The following is a 16,530-nucleotide window of genomic DNA, read 5'->3' as shown; positions in this document are numbered from 1 at the left end:
AATGTTTCTCAGTCTGAATGTTCCTTTCCACGGGAATAAAGTAAGCTTTAAGACATTTCAGGAAAGTTGTACTTTCCCTCTTGCCAGACCTCTCCCCAGATTCTTCTAGGCATTTCACGGGTAATGTAACCCGTGGGACCAGCAGGGGGCGCTCTGTCCACTGGTTAGCAAACTCTAGTCCTAGCAAACTTGGCCTGTTTCTTGTGGAAATTATAGCCAGAGTGAATGTGATTTTTAAAACATATGTGTGTGTGCACATTTTGCATAATAAAAGAAGCGATAAGAACTGGGCATATCAGCTGTGGTGAAGGCTTTCAGAGGGAGAGGCGGGGGACACTCCGGCTTCGGGGACCCGGCCCCAGCTGTGTTCGGGCAAGTCGCTCTTTCTGCCTGGGTTCCCAGTGTGTTTTCGATGAAGGCCCTTTGTAGGTCTGACTCCTAAGTGGGTTGTCATCTCCCTGGTTTCCGCTTGTGCCTTTGACTTTGAGACCCGCCTCCGAGGCGGGACGGTGCATGTCTGCCCCACTCGGACAGCTGCTTCAGGAGTCGTCCCGGCCTCTCTGGTGTGAGATGCGGGAGGCTGTGGGGGCGTGTCCACGGCTCTCTGGGGCGCAGAGTCATTTGCCTCAGAACCCACTTTTTCCTCCCTGCCACGCACCGTCTGGTGTGAACAGCCAGCCCTGCCTTCTCTCCGCAGGCTGAGGGGGTGCAGGACAGAGTGGGGTGAACCACTGGAAGAAGTGGGGTGTCACCTGTGTCAGCGCGTTTGTCATTCCTTCAGCGCACGGCTCAGTGCGGTGGCCGCTGGCCTGGGCCTGAGGAGGAAGCAGTACAGGGCGGACACAAACAGCAGGGGTGCGTGGGGAGCCAGGCGAGGGGGCTGGTGGGGCACAGCGTCCGAGGTGACTTTGAGCTGCTGTGAATGGCAGGGGCAAGGTAATTTCCTGACGTGTCACACTCATGCTCTTAGAGCAGTTCAGGGCAGTGTTGGAGACGGAGAAGCACTGGGGCTCTGTGTGCAGTCCTCTCCTCGAGGCTCCTGTCCCAGCCACGTGCTGCCGGGCGCGCACTGCTGCTCACTGACCACAGCCACCGTGCACACTGTGGACTCCGGAACCCCTGTGGGGGGTGTGGTCCAGTGGATTGAGTGCGGGCCTGCAAACCACAGGGTCGCCGGTTTGATTCCCAGTCAGGGCACATGCATGGTCCCCAGTATCGGGCGTGTGAGAGGCAAGCCCCACCCGGCCGCGGAGAACCACACCCCTCCTCCCGATGCCCCCTGACCCCGGCTATGAGGGCCTCACTGGTTACAGTTCGCACCTTCATTTGCCGCCATGAGTCCTGTTGACGAGCTTCTTTTTGTTTACTTTTCTCCCCTCTCAGTGGCAGAACTGAGGTTTTCAAGTGAAATTTTGTGTGGACTCCAGTATACGGAACAGATAAAAGGCTGTACTGAAGGAGGGATGAGCCTTGGGGGCAACAGTCCACCACCCCTGCCCTGGCCTGTGCCCCGAGCAGCTGGGGGGCGCGGGTTCTGTGCTCCTGCGGCACCTGCTCATCTGCAGTCCTGGCGGTGGGTGGCCGGGGGGCCGAGGCTGAAGATGACGCTTAGAGGCCCTTCAGCCAGAGTTTCTGGAGCTTCAGATAAATGCACTTACGAAGCATTGCATTTTGTGACTGTTGTACCAAGTGCCGGGCTTCGTGCTGGGCATCACGTAAACAATATTAAAATGACCCTTCTCCACCCTCGGGGAGCTGAATGGAGTTAGTTTCCCATTCTCCCGTTTCCGCCCCAGTGCCTCAGGTGTCTGGTTCTCCCTCCGCAGGACCAGCCAGCCGAGCGCACCAGGCGACACGTCAGTGAACGGCCCTGTATGACGGGCAACCTCTGCTGCTGACCGAGGACTGCGGGCCGCCACCATTCAGGGCTCTGGGTGCCAGCGGGGCCCCATGCCGCCACCCCTGCTGCCCTACTCTGCACGGGATCAGGACCAGCAACCTTTCTACTCTAGATGCTAAGACATTGTACAGAGAAATTTAGACGTGTACAAATATTGCACATTGACAAATACCAAGAATTTTTTGCGTATGTTTATATTGTATTGTTCTAAATAATGGGTAGCCTGTGAAATAAGATCCTGCCACCCATGTAATAATAGTAGTAATACTCTAGTTAAAATGACTGTAAGAATAGTTTTATAAAAGTGAATACACAGAGCTATTGTATTTGAAACACAACTATTTGACAATTATTAGTGTGACCAAAGTATTAGGCAGTTTTCATACATTTTTTCATCTTGTACAAAATTCTGAATTCATTTTTCTTCCAGGTTGGCAAGGAGTAGCTGATTCGAGATGCCCTCTGTGTTCTTTTGGTTGTTCTAACTTACAAAAGTGATTTTGAATAAGAAATATTTGGTGTTCTTTTTATAACCAGTTTTTGATTGGTAACTGTTTTCTGTATTGTTAAGAACGGATCAAAAATGTAAGTCTGTTGGCAGAGATTAAGTATTTATTGCTACAACTTAGTTGATAAACTGATGTTGCTGTAAAGCCATATGTTCTGTTAAAGTCTTGTTTGCTTGAAATGACTGTTCCCACAGGTGAAACACTAGAGCATTTGGACATTTGGAGTGCACATGGCTAGTGGTTTGGGGTTTTTTGTTCTTTGTTTTTGTTTTGTTTTCTGTTTTGTTTCGGTAGTTCTTCTGCCTTTTAACCCATTCACCAAAATTTACCTTGTTAACAGGCATCACCAGGGAGAACTTCAGAGCAGCCTGCACACTTAACTCACCCCCCACGCCAGGCCCGCCAGCCGCCAGCCGCCAGCCGCCAGCCGCCCGTGCTGCTCGCGGAGGCCCGGGGCGTCTGTTGGACTGGCTGCGCTTGAAAGGGAAGTCGGGCTCTGGCGCCCAGGCGTGTTGCTCTCCTGTACCCCGTGGGGTTTCACTTGTAAATTCTCAGCCAGTCTGCTTTTTTAGAACTGGTTTGTGTATATATATAGTGATTATGGATACTAATTCAATGTAATTTATAATTTTCTATGTCAGTATAAAGATCCATCACAGCCTTCTCAAACAGCTGGAGCAATACGTTGTATATTGCGTGCCGTCTGGTGAAAGGGTTAAATGACTTCACCTCTTGCAATTTTAGATGCAAATCAGTTTTTCATTTCTGTAATAGAAAATTATTCACCTATTTTTACATCATTTGTTTTTCCTGACCAGTATTTAAAACCAAAAGGATATTCTGAAAAATGGCCAACAATTTTTTTAGAAATAGCATCCCAAGCAGCGTGCCTAAACATTACATTGCATATGGAAATAAAAGAATCAAATGTTTAATGCCTTACCCCTTGTTTACTCTTCCACCGTGAATGGTGCAGAAGCCCCTCGCAGGGTTGGCCGGGGCGAGCCTGCCACTCGAGGACAGCGCAGTCCGCGGTGCTCCCTCGGGGACCTCTGTTAGCTCCTCTTCCGAGACTCTCGTGGGGTCCCCTCTGGAACCCGGCACTGCCCGAGAACGGGGCTCCTTTGCCTTGTCTCAAGGACGCTGGCTTCGGTGGCATGGCACCGTGGGGCCTGCTGATGGGTGATGTGCTCGTCTTAGGTGGTGGAGAGCTTGACTCTGGGGTGGCACATGCCACCCTGTATGGTTTGGGTGGCATCTCTGTTCCACCCAGGGTGATGGCATATTACTTTGCGCCTCTGGCTACCAACGAAAGAGCACGGGATATCTGGAGCCGTGTTTTGTGTGCTTGTCTCGCGTGGCAGGGGAGCACGAGGAGGGAGCCTGGGGGCGGGGACTAGCCATACTGGACTGTGGGACGCACCAACGTCTACAGTGCAGCAACTGCATTAAAGATGGCAGAGGTCAAGCCTGAGTCTCTGCTTTTAGAAGCCTTCTCTTGTACCCTGCGTGGGCTCCAATAACGGGTGGGTGTGGGGGCTATAACTAGAGAACCACCATTGACGTGTGCGTGGTCCTGCCCCGACCCCGTGCGAGCACCGGGCTGGGCTGAGCTGGGAGGATGCCGTCCGCCAGGCCCGGGGCTCGGCCTGCCCACTGCAGTAACGCCCATGCTAGGCTGGCCCGTGCCTGGCCCACAGGGTGTGTTGGGCCTCTGGCCTGGCCTCTGAGTGTAGCTCTGCCTGGGCCATAGTCTTGGCCTCCGGCCCCTGGTGGTGAAGTCCCTCACCTGTTCCACACAGACATCTAAAACAGGACTGCTGGTTTCTCCTTATCCTTCCCTGTTTGTGTCCCTGTGGTGGTTAGAACAGCTTCGTCACCAGGTTCCTTGCACTGGTTTGGGTGCCTGCCTGGGCCCTGCAGGCGTCCCCCCAGGCAGTCGGTGACCAGGGCCCAGAGTCCGCATCCCGCCTGCGCACCTGTGGCTAACTTCATCTTGGCTCCTGTTGGGGGAAACCATAGGAAAAGGTCCCTGGACGCAAAGTACAACCGTCCTTGCCCTGTGGGGGGTCATTAGTAAATGTCAGCCGTTCACGCGTGACTCTCAATCCATAACGTCACCTGCTTGACTTTCCGAGTCCTGGCTCTCGGCCCACCATTTGATCTGACACCTGCACCTCCAGAGAATGCAGGTGCCTTCTGTGCAGCCAGCTGGGTTCAGTACTTTTTCTGCTGAGGGGCCAGCTCCATCCGTGTGCCGGCCCTGGCCTGCCCCTGGTCACGGAGTTCTAGTGGCGCTCGTTGGCCCCCCTTTTTGCAGATGGCTGTGGCGGCCTCGGTGCTGAGGTGAGTCCTTCCACAGCCCGTGTTCTTGCTTTGCTTTGCGGAGCTTCTGTCCTCTGGATCCTGCTCCCTACTGCCTTTCAGTGCTCAGCGCCCATGCCATCGCTCAGTACCAGCCTCGAAGTTAGATGGCACTGGACCGCCCTTGGGGCCACGATCCCAGACAGGTCTCGGGTGCTGCCGACGCCGTCGCACTGCCTTTGCAAGGCGCTGGGGGTGGTGTGGGTTGGTTTGGGAGGTTTTCCTGGGTGACCCTTTACTGTTACCATAAAGTGGAGTTCTTCCTGTGTGCCGGGCGCTGTTCTCAGCAGCTTGAGGGGACAGCCGCCCTCATTTTACTCGCACACGGCGGACACAGGCTACATGGTTTTGTCCAGCATGCCCGGCCAGCAAGGGACAGTGGCGAAGGCTTAACTGCAGCACATTCAATGTGGAACAGCAGTGCTTGATTTGATCTGTTGTCACAGTGCACTCCCAATCAGATCCTCCTGGTGGCCGTTTTTCCTTAACGTTCCGACGACTTGATTTCGAAGTTGTGCAGTGAGTGAGTGGAGACTGGCTGTGCAGGGTCTTTGCCACCCAGAGAATGAAAATGTGGCCGTGGCAGCCAAGACTGGCGAACTGGGGTACAGGACAGACGACGTGTGTGTGAGAATTTAGTTCACTGGGCTGACGGGGGTAGAGACTTCTGAGCGACTTCTAGGACCCGCCCCCCAACTGGCTGCTCTCCTGGTATGTGGAGTAGTGTCCACAGAGACGATAAGGCCTGGAACCCCTTCACCGTCTGGCCCTCTGCAGAAAAAGGTCGCTAATTCCCGAGTCAGTAAAGTGGACTTGAATCCAGAGCCAGACCCACAAATGCGCAATCCGCTAGTTTTCAACGGCATCACCAACACAGTCCCACGGGGAGGGGACAGGCAATTCTGGCCAGCCGCTGGATGGTGTATATGGGGGAAATGAACGTGGACCCCTTCCACACGCCGTCTACAAGCCCCCAAGCAGCACTGGTCTAAGTGTGCACACTTGGGCTCCTAGAAGAAAACAGCTGAGTAGCTTTGGAACAAGCAAAGATTTCTCAGGACGACAAACTCAAATCGCAGAACCTATGCGCCCAGTGTTCATAGCAGCACTGTTTCCAATGGCCACGTGCTGGAAGCAGCCTGAGTGCCCGTCAGGGAGTGAGAAAGTGGACCAAAAAGCTGTGGTGCATTTACACAGTGGGATACTATGCAGCAGAAAGAAAGAAGGAGCTCCTACTCTTCGTGACAGCGTGGCTGGACCCGGAGAGCATTATGCTAAGTGAAGTAAGCCAGGTGGTGAGAGAGACCGTATGATCTCACCCCTAAGTGGAACCTAAGCAACAAAACAAACGAGCAAAATAGAACCAGAGGCTGGAAACGAACAGACAGTGACGGGGGCGGGGGGCGGCTAAGGGAGGAAAGAGGCGGAAGGGACTCGGTAAGGAAATAAATGACCCATGGACACGGACATCAGTCCGTGGGGACTGAATGGGGGAGCAGGGGGCAGGGGAGAGTAACGGGGGAATTGGGACAGCTGTAATAGAACAACCAAAAGAGCTTCCATCAACATTAAATTTTTCTGCTCTTCAAAACGGGTGGGCCACGGACCGCCAGGAGAAGACTACGTGAGTCCAGGCGAAGGGCTCGGATCCGGGGGGAGAAGAATGCTAATCAAAAACACGGTGAAAAGCCCAGTTGCACACGTGGGCAAGAGAGGGGGCCAGGTGGGGACCGAGATACAAGTGGCCTGTGCAAACATGACAGGCGTCCAGTGTCAGTCAGTAGAGGACGCAGGTTAAAACCACAGAAGCACCGCGCTTGGCCGTTCGAGCAGCTCCAGAGCGCAACGCCACTGAGCGCCGGGAACGGGCCGGAGCCGGGGACGCGTGTGCAATGACGCGTCCAACTGGGAGCCAGGTCGGGCAAGCTTCCTTCCTCGTTCTTTAAGTCAGGCCCAGTGCTGCCCTGTGGTCGGCAGTTCTGCCAGGTGCTCACCCAGGAGAGACGGAAATGAACGTCCACAGAAGCTGTGCAGGGGTGTTTGCGGCCGCTTCATTCATAACGGCAAAAGATAAAAGACGTCCGACAGGAAAAAGGATGCGATTATGTTTATACGGCGGAGCACCCCTCAGCAATAAACACGAGTGAACCCCAGTATAAGAGTGAACCTCAAAAACGTGCGAGCCAACGGGCAGGAGGCCCGTGAGCGCTCACCGTGTGTGCTGTGGGGCCCTGGGGCCGGCTGGCCTGGGTCATGGGGCCCACGATCGGGGGAGGGGGTGGGGGAGGACAGGGAGACGTGGCTCTCGAGGGCCGGGGGGGGGGGGGGGAGTTCTGGTAACAGACACCCCCACCTCGTGGTGCTGGTGACACGTGTGTCGGGAACTGGACCTGGGCGTGCGTGGGGCAGCGCTTCCAGAGCCCAGCCTGGAGCGGCCTGCCTGTGCAGAAGAGACATTCTGTCCTGTGTGGGACAGGCCTGTATTTGTTCCTGCCACCTGTGAGCAGGCGGGTCAGACCGTCTACCCCAGCGAGCCAGGGTCAGGAAGCAGCGAGGCCATGCTCTTCGGGACAGTCACCAGGAAAGTGTTTTGCATCCGTCTGTCCGTCTGCTGAGCCAGTTCCCGGAGGGGTGCTTTGGGGGCCAGGACAGGGCAGGCCATGCTGCCTCCACTTAAAACGCCAGCCGGCCTCTTGTCACAGAAGGACCACGGAGCAGCAGCTGCGATGCGGGGTGGCATGCAGGTGGGAACAGGGCTGTCCTGACCCTCTGCCGCTTCCTGCCCTTCGGCTGGCCACGCTTAACGGCCAGCCTGCCAGGTCAGCGCGCCCACCGCTGTGCACAGCAGGGCGAGGGCCGTCCCGGCCGTGTGCCTCTCTGCAGGACCGACTCGCATTCAGGGGATCCGTCTGGGGAGGGTCTGCCTCTTGGGCTCCGTGCCTCAGGCGCCCTCTCCTGCACTGGCCAAGGAGCGCGTCCTGGCCTGTCATTGTGTACAAGCCGTGTGTCCTCCTGGACGAGACCCGTGGGTGTCCAGCCCCACCAGTCGTAGGCACATCACTGGGTCTCAGTCCGGGGGAGTGTCTGCAAGGCCACTTAGCAGCTCGTCTCAGGCTGGACTCTCAAATTAGGTTTCTCCATTGGTCTCCCAGGCCCTAATTCTCTCTCATTTCCGAACGGGTGGAGAGAGTTTCCCCTAGCTCCCGTCCCAAACAAAGAAAAACAGGAAGATACAATGGTTACACTAAATCTGGATTTTCTTTCAGAGACAGATGGTCAGACAGTTTGAAAATCAAACCCAGCAATACACTGTTTATATGAAAGCCATAATAGTGACAAAGGCCAAAAAAAAGTAAACACAGAAAAGCGCAAATAAACAAAAAGGTGACGATGCCAGGTCAAGTGGAACGCAAAGTTAAAAGCACTGCGGAGGGTTGAAAGACCGAATCAGACGACAACACGGCAGCTAGAAAGGCAAGGACTCGGGTCCAACGGGGTGCGTGGCCCTCCCAGACCCAGCGTCCTGCCGGCGTCCGGGACGTCTGGAGCCAGGCATCTGCAGGCAAGCGCTGCAAGGGCCAAGGGCCAGGAAGAAAGGAAAGGTTTCAAGCAAACCTGCATCTGAGGCCGCCGTCCCCTCCTGGCTTCTGCTGACTAACATGGGGCCCGGGGTTTTCAGCATCTCGCAGGCCTAGGAAGGCAACACTGGGAGTTGAGGGCTGAGAAGGAAGCCCAGGCCGAAGGGCCAAGACCCCGGAGAAAAGAGAACCATGGATCAGTGATCCCCACGTTCACTATGGTCCCTCTCTAGGCCTTTTGACGACCCCTTGGCTGTGCTAGAGAGACGCCAGGAAGCCAAGCAGAAGACCAGCTGACAGGCTGGGGAGGCGGGAATCGGAGCTCAGGGACTTCCAAGGAGAGGGGCTCCGGGACACACGTTGAAACTAATGAAGGACCACGCCGCGGGGGTAAGCCCACACCGGACGGCCTGCCCTGCCCTCCAGAAGATAGAAAGCCCCTCTCCAAAGCTGCTTCTCACACACGGTGTTGACACCGAGTAAAAGCTGCTTGCACACGCCAGGAGACAGAACAGGCCGAGTGATGGGAACGTGAGAGAGGAGAACACACAGTTCGTTCAGATGGGGGAGGTTTCGGGCTTTGACATGTGACCAATACGAGGCCGCCCCGAAGGTACCAGCCACGTGGTGTGTCAAATGGGGGCGTTCACTGAAGGAGACACAGACACAAGCAGCACTGCACGCAGGACAATGACGCCTCGGTCCCCTTCAGAGGAGGCACCTTGGGGCCTCACACAGTTCTCCCAGTGTCCACCTGCTGTCCCGTTGTATTTTCCTGAATCTCATCGATGTCCAAAATCTCTTCCCTTTCAAAGGTGACTTTAGTTTGGGGAAAGCCAGAAGTCGCAGGGCGCCAAATCTGGGCCATAGGGAGGCTGAGTCCCTTGGGTGATTTGATGTTGCACAAACTGCACGAGACGTGATGCATGAGCGGGTGTGGTGTCGTGATGAAGCTGCCAATCACCAGGTGCCCACAGCTGCAGCCTTTTCAATCATCTGAATAGATTCCACGGAGTACACATGCTCACTCAGCAGCATCTACCGCCCCCACCGACCAGTACAGTGAAGTCACCATTGTTCACGCATGTGCATTCCAGTCCACTCTCCTTGGCCGACAGGTTACCTCGATGGTGTGCAAACTGTTCTCGTTATATTAACAATGGCAGGACTTTTTTCTGGACAAACCTTGTATGTTCAAGACAATAGATAACCAATTGGAGGTTTTCACCAAAGAACAGGAATCCTATTACAAAAAAATTTCAAATGGAAATTCTAAAACTGCAACGTAAACTAATTGGAATTAGGAACCCCATAAATGAATTTAAAAGCAGACTGGACAAAGCAGAAGTATGATAGGTCTGTAGGAAGCACTCAGACAAGGAGAGGAGAAAGGGGGGTACAGACAGCACCCAGAGAGCAAGCACACAGGAACAGCGGAACATAGCTGCACGTGGAGCCCCAGAAGGGAAGGAAGGAAGAACGGGAAGCAGAGATGCCAACAAGAATCTCCCCAAATGAACCAAAGGGCATCAGGGCGCAGGCTCAGGAAACTTACGAACGCCGAGGAGGCCGCAGGGGAGAGCACCGCAACCAGCAACGTCTAGTCAAGCTCTCGGAACCCAGAGAGGACCTAAAGGCAGCTGAGCAAAGGGCATGGCCCCAGAAGACCTGTTTGTAGAACGCTTTCTTCCTTGTTTTTGGAATCATGATTCTATACCCCTGATGCCCGGTCCGGTCCGGTATCACAGATCACTCTGTAGGGTCTGCTGCGGAACGTGTTCCTGGAAGTGATGCAAGCCAGAAGACGGAATGGTGTCTTACATGCTGAAAGGAAAAAATGTCAACCTAGGTTCCGTACCCAGCAAATTATCCTCCAAACTGAAAGCAAAATAAAAGTAATTTCCGAAAAACAAAACCAGAGATTTCAACTCCAGCAGAGTCGCACTAATGGGGTCTCTGGGCAAAAGGAAACCCCCTCCCCCAGACGGAAGCCTGGCGGCGGAGCAAGGGCCCGGAGCGCCAGAGGGAAACAGCTGTAGAAACAATGAGTGGGACTGTCTCTCTGGGTTGGAAACACACTTGAATTAAGGTGTGTTGGGAAAACTGGACTCCAGATGCAACAGAATGGAACTGGACCCTTCTCTTACAAAAACCACTTCTAAAATAGGACTTATGTGTAAGAAGGTATAGAAATCCTAGGAGAAAACACAGGAATGTTTCGTGATGCTGGCCTTGGCGAAGGTTTCCCGGGTTTGACCCCAAAAGCACAGGCAACAAAAACAAGAGGTTTCACTCGAGGTAAAGACGGCGGCGCAGGCAGACACAGCCCGCCTCCTCGCACCGCCACAGCAGAATCGCAACTGAAACATCACGTAGCCATCACTCAGAGCCAGCAGAAACTGAGCTGAATGGAAGTCTGACAAGTACGAAATTAAAGAAACCACATCCATCCAGACTGGTAGAAGGGCAGCAGACATGGAACGGGCTGGTCCCTCACCCACGTGTGGTACAGAAAAATTCGGGAGGGGTATCTCAGAAGCAAGAGTCTCAGCCCCACACCAGGCCCCCCAGCCCAGGGTTCCAGTGCCAGGAAGACAAGTCCCCACAACTTCTGGCCGCAAAAACCAGCAGGGATTGAGTCAGTAGAAGAAACTTCTGGAGTCCCAAGCAGTTCCCCTTAAAGAACCTGCACACGGACTTAGACTCACTCCCTCTGAGCTCCAGCACCAATTTTGAATCTAAAAAACAAATTAAGCAAACAAGAACAGAGACAGTATCATGGATGAGGAGAGCATTTTGATGGGAGAGGGGTGTAGGGAAATGGGTGAAGAGGTGAGAGGATTCAGAAGTACAAATAGGCAGTTACGGACTGGCCATGGGGATGTGAAGTACAGTGTGGGAAATGGAGTAGCCACAGAACTTATATGCACAACCTGTGGACATGAACAACGGTGGGGGGATTGCCTGAGGGACCGGGGGTGCTGGGTGGAGGGGAGCAAGGGGAGAAAATCAGGAGAACTGTAATAGCATAATCAATAAAATATAGTTTTTTTAAAACAAGAAGTTTCTGCAAAGGAAACAGTGAACAAAATGAAACAGTAACCTGCAAATGGGAAGGGGTTACTCTCCAAACTATATAAGGAACTCACACAACTCAGTGACTGAAGGGAAGCAAAGTAACCTGGTTCAGACACAGACTGACTTGGACAGACGTTTCCCCAAAGAGGACACACAAGCGGCCGGCGGGTGTACGAGAGGGCGCCGCCCCCCACGCGTGCCAGGGAGTGCTCGTGGGAACCCACGCGGTTCTGTCTCACACCATCAGAGCGGCTCTTATGTTTTAAAAAAGTCGAAAGACAGGCGTGGGCAAGGACATGGAGGAATTGGAACCTTCGTGCACTGTTGGTGGGAAGGTAAAACGGTGTAGCCTCTACGGAAAATGGTGTAGAGGTTCCTCATTTAAAAAAAAACAAAAACAAAAACAAAAAAACAAGATACAAGGGCAGACCCTAAAAAGCAGAATTTATTCATAAAAAATTGTGTATTTATTCTTACATGTTTACATTTCAGTCACCTTCAAAGTGCTCTCCATCTGATGCCACACCCCTATCAAGGCGTTTCCCACCGCTCGGCGGTTTGGACTCGCCAACGCTGAGGCCGGTTAGAGCTTCTGCAGTTTTTCTGTCACCTCTTCCACATGGGCAAAGCACTTCCCTTTGAGGAAACAGAATAATGGTCCCTTGGGGCAAGATGGGGTGAACAGGGAGGGTGGGGCACGGGGGTCATGCTGTTTTGGTCAAAAGCTGCTGAGCACGCAGCACGCAGGTGGGCTGGTAAGTCACCCGTGATGAAATGGGCAAACGCGGTGAAAGAGTCTCCAAAAACAATTCACTCACGCCGAATACAGCCTCATACCCTCTCCCACCTGGCAGTCATCAAAATGCTCTCTGGATCCATGATTCTGTCTGCTCTTGCTTGCTTGGCTTGATTTTTAGATTCAAAACTGGTGCTGGAGCTCAGAGGGAGTGAGTCTGAGTAAGTCCGTGTGTGAGTTCTTTAAGGGGAACTGCTTGGGACTCCAGAAGTTTCTTCCACCGACTCAATTCTAGGTCTTATGTGTCTGCAGCTCTCTGGCTTCCAGAATTACTCCCTTCCGTTTCCAGCTCCTCCGCTAGCCCTGGACTCTGCCACCCTGAGCCAGGGAGCCTGGCTTCCCACCGACACAGCTATGGGCCCGGGAGTACACAGCGTCAGCCGCCAGCTCTGCAAGCCCTGGGCAAACGTGCGCCACCGCCCCCCCTCCCCCGCCCCAGGTGAGGGCACTTCTCCAGAGATGCGGCAGCAGGGAGGTGAACACCCAGCGTGCTCAGCAGCTGGGCCACCAGCCTGGCTAGGAGATCTGGACGGCACCTACAGCAGCCTCCACCGTGGCGAGAAAATGTCATTCCAGTTGGCCTTGGGTGTGGCCTGGGGCCAACCTCCTAGGAATGAGATTCCTCCCAAGAACCTCCGCTGTGCACCCCCATCACCCTCCTTCTGCTCTTCTCTGGACACCCTCGTTTTCAACCCAGAGGAAGCCCCGTTTTCACTCGGAAAAGCCTCAGATTCTGGTCCCTAGGGCTGCGGGGACCTCCGAGAGCTTTGGCCCAGGGGATGTTACTAGTCGGCCTCATCTGTGCCAAGGTAATGTTTCCCAGACCCAAAATTAAGCACCACAGTTCTGTTCTCCACCACCCGGCCAGCCCCACCCTGCCCGTCCCCGGGGCCCCTCCATGCTGGGGAGCAGAGACAATGTCAGAGGGGAACACTGAGGGAAAGGCTCCCTTAATGGGGACTTCAGAGACTTTGCTGTCATAGAACTGCTAGTGGTATAAAAAATATATTTGGTTCCTCTGCTTTCCTCAAAAGGCAGATTGGATTTTAGGGCCGTTCTTTTTCTAACGTGGTATGTTGTGTCTTTGGCGGGGGGGGCTTCACACTTTTTATAGAAATCACATGTAAGATGCAAAGTAAGTAGATGGTTTAGAAGCTAGAAGAATACGGTATGCCACCCGAGCCAGATTCAAACTTAGATTTTTCCTAATTTCTATTCTATTCATATTATCAATCATACACACAAATCACAAATGATGTGAAGCGGAGACATAAGGACGTCCTTTGCTTTGGGAAACAGCTGAGAAACAACAGAAAATTCTTTCTAGAAATGGAGAAAAACATTTTTTCGTAGTGCCTTGTATGCCTTCCTTAGGCATTAAGACACATGTTTATAACCTTAATACAGCCATATTTTTAGTCTATAAAAATCACGTCTCCCAGGAAAAATGGTATTTCACCACACTCATCTTTCAAATCCATCACTAAAAATGTAATACAGATCAATTTCTAACCTCTGGAACCTTCCGCACAATCGATGCCCGTCAGTGGAGTGAGTAACTGCAGTTACGGCGCGACTGGGTGCTCAGCGGTCTTGTTTCCCAGTTAGAGAGTTTCAGGGGCAGAAACTCCGGGCTCCGTGCGCTCCCGGCCGGCACGGGAGCGCTTCTGAGCGGCTTCTCAGCAAACACGGTTTAACATGTAGACCAAAGGTCTGGCGGCACCGGGACGCAGTCGCGGCCTCCGCTGCCTCTGCACGTTCACGGTCGGCGTCAGATCCTGCTCCACCATCCACCCAGCTCTATATCCAACGACGGGACCTGTGGCGTCCCATCTTCCATGAATTTCTGCTTCCAAACCCGAGTCCCACGGTCAAAAGCAAGGCCACATCGATGTGATGAGCCCACGGTGCCAAACGCTCAACTGTACTCCGTTTTGATGGCGAGGCCGCCTGCCTCCTATTTTCCAAATGTCTTCAATCTCAGCCGCTGCGTTCTCCGCAGCCTCGAAATGAAAGGCTTACTGATTAGCTCGTGCTACAGCCATCGGCTGTGCCCCCTGTTCCGGCCTCCGCGCCATCACCTGCACTAGAAGAAAGCGTCCTGGCCTAGCTGCTTTTCCACGCTTTCCACCACAGGGTGACCAAGGGGATGCTGGGAGCAAAATGCCCGGCCAGTGCACCCAGGGACAGTTCAGGGGCCCCAGCGTGCAGCCTTCGGCCGCACTCAGGTCCTAAAGGCGCCAAGTCGCTGCAGAGGATGGACGGGCCAGCCTTGCAGCCAGAAGCGACGGGGAAGCTTGCCACGAGCAAGGGATCTCCAGAGTCTCCGGCAGGGTGAAGGCGTCGCCCAGATTGGCCGAGCAGCTTTGGCACCGCCTCTTTTCTGTAGAGTCTTCCTGTCTACGCGGGAAGCAGCTACCTTTTGAGGAGGAAGTCCCGCCTTCCCGTAGGGGCTGCGGGCCTAAGGAGTGGGGCGGTGCCTCGTCCAAAGGCCCTTCCTCTGAGCTTGCTTTTGAAGCGCGGTTTTTATGTGTCTCCCAGTCCTTTCAGAACTCAAGGGTGCCCTTCTTTTTCCACCTTATCTTCCTAGTTTCTTTTCTCCTTACCTTTGCTTCCCTTTCTGCTTCTCCACCCTTTCCTCTCCGGCTCCGTTACCCTTAGAAGCCACAAACCCGAAACCACGTGGCCCTTACAGGTCTCTCCCGGAACTTTTGTCAAGGGCCGAGAATCCTGGCTCCACCAGACACCTGCTGGGTAAGGGAAACCGGCATTGCGTACACTGTAATGGGGTTAAAAAGCCTGTATTGGGTTGGCCGCAAAGTCCGTTACGTTTTTTCCGTGTGGTGGCTCCAGCTGCACTTAGGTGCCTTTCACCGCGTTGGAAACAATGTTAGATTGTATTGTGACAGCTGTCACACCAGCGCACGTTTAAAAAACTTGTCAAAATTGGGGAATTTTTGTGTAGCCATTTTAATACTGAATATGGAAGAAGCTATGCAACATTTTTGGCATATTGTGCTTTATTATTTCAAGGAACGTAAAAACACAGCGGAAACACCAAATTTGTGCAGTATAAGGAGAAGCTGCTGTGACCGGCTGGCCATGTCAGAAGTAGTCTGTGAAGTTTCTTGGTCCTGTTAACATTTTGGCCAAATGATTCTCTGCAGTCTCATGTATTAGAAGACATTTAGCAGCAGCCCTGGCCTCTACCCACTAGAAGCCAATAGCGAAAGATAGCCGACATGTTCAAAATATCCAAATCAATAAAGTTATTGTGAAAATGAAAAATGTGCCTTTCATTTTATGGAAAAAAATAAGTGGACTTTTTGGCTGACCCAATACTTGAGCACAAGCTGCCCCGGAGACGCAGGCTCGCGCAGCCCGCCGAGCTCTGTGCCCCTGCTGCGGCCTGTGATCTCGCGTGAGTCTCGTCTCCGTGAGCGCTGAGCGTCTGGTTCATCCTTGAGGCCAGGTGTCCATGGGATAAACACCAAGCCCCGTGCGACCCTGGAGCCAGCATCCTTTCAAAAACCAGCCGACATGAGATGTCCTGTCCCCGCGCTCTGTTCTCCACCTTTGAAAAGAGAAGCCGGCTATTGCATGCTGGGCAAAAGGGGATCCTTTCGAGAGAAATGCACAGCCAGGGGTCCAAGTCCCGAAAGCAGACAGAGCCTGAAAACAGATGCCAGCCCTCCGGGCAGAAAATTATAGGCACTAGTGAGTCTATTAGATGTTATGACTAATCACGGTTAATGCCGGCTGTCGTCAATTAGCCTAATTAGCACAAGCAGTTGGAGCGCAGGATGGCATTACTTTAATTACCAAGCAGCTGTTCATTTGTGGAGAGGGGTGCATTTCCAAAAAGGTTATGCTTTCTGAAATTAATTGTAACCTCCTGCATTGTGGGAAATTCAGGAAAATGGAGGGGGAAACCATAAGCGAGCTGATAAAAAAGTGAGGTGATGAAAGTTGCACAGTAATTTTTACTATTATTTTTCTACTATTTTATTTTCTTGGCTACAGTGGACTCGGGCCATTGTATGCTTTTTTCCTGAAATCTGTGAGTGGGAGGCAAAATTACTCGCATTAGAGTTCAGCCAGGACATTAAGCCCATTAGGGAGGTAATGCCGAAGAGCCGCCAAAGTGGGGCTTTCTCAGCTCACCCCTGGCTCAGGAAAGGTGCCAGCGTGGCAACCATGCTGGGCCAATGCTTCCAGACTGACCCAGGGCCACAGCCCACCCTCCCACAACCCTGGCCCCAGCTCTTCCCCGTCCATAGGCCCCACTCACCCACACTTGATGTG

General features: G+C 53.3%; 1 protein-coding gene and 1 pseudogene across 18 annotated transcripts in view; one reads left to right on the top strand and one right to left on the bottom strand.

Annotated features, from left to right (window-relative positions):
* The window catches only part of PPP6R3 (protein phosphatase 6 regulatory subunit 3), a 120,644-nt gene extending 117,300 nt beyond the window's left edge, over positions 1 to 3,344 (top strand). For all 18 annotated transcript variants that reach the window (XM_071221380.1, XM_071221379.1, XM_071221378.1 and 15 more), the window contains one exon: positions 1,827 to 3,344. In XM_071221380.1, coding sequence (XP_071077481.1) covers positions 1,827 to 1,878 — 52 coding nt within the window. In that variant the 3' untranslated portion in view covers positions 1,879 to 3,344. The remainder of the gene's footprint in view (positions 1 to 1,826) is intronic.
* A 10,495-nt stretch (positions 3,345 to 13,839) lies between these two features.
* On the bottom strand, positions 13,840 to 14,996 carry LOC112317416 (ribulose-phosphate 3-epimerase-like; annotated as a pseudogene).
* Positions 14,997 to 16,530: the final 1,534 nt, after the last annotated feature.

The sequence above is a fragment of the Desmodus rotundus genome, chromosome 5, assembly GCF_022682495.2.
Source record: "Desmodus rotundus isolate HL8 chromosome 5, HLdesRot8A.1, whole genome shotgun sequence".
Taxonomy (NCBI): Eukaryota; Metazoa; Chordata; class Mammalia; order Chiroptera; family Phyllostomidae; genus Desmodus; species Desmodus rotundus.
Note: the sequence above shows the minus strand (reverse complement) of the source record. Positions and strands in the feature narration are given on the sequence as shown.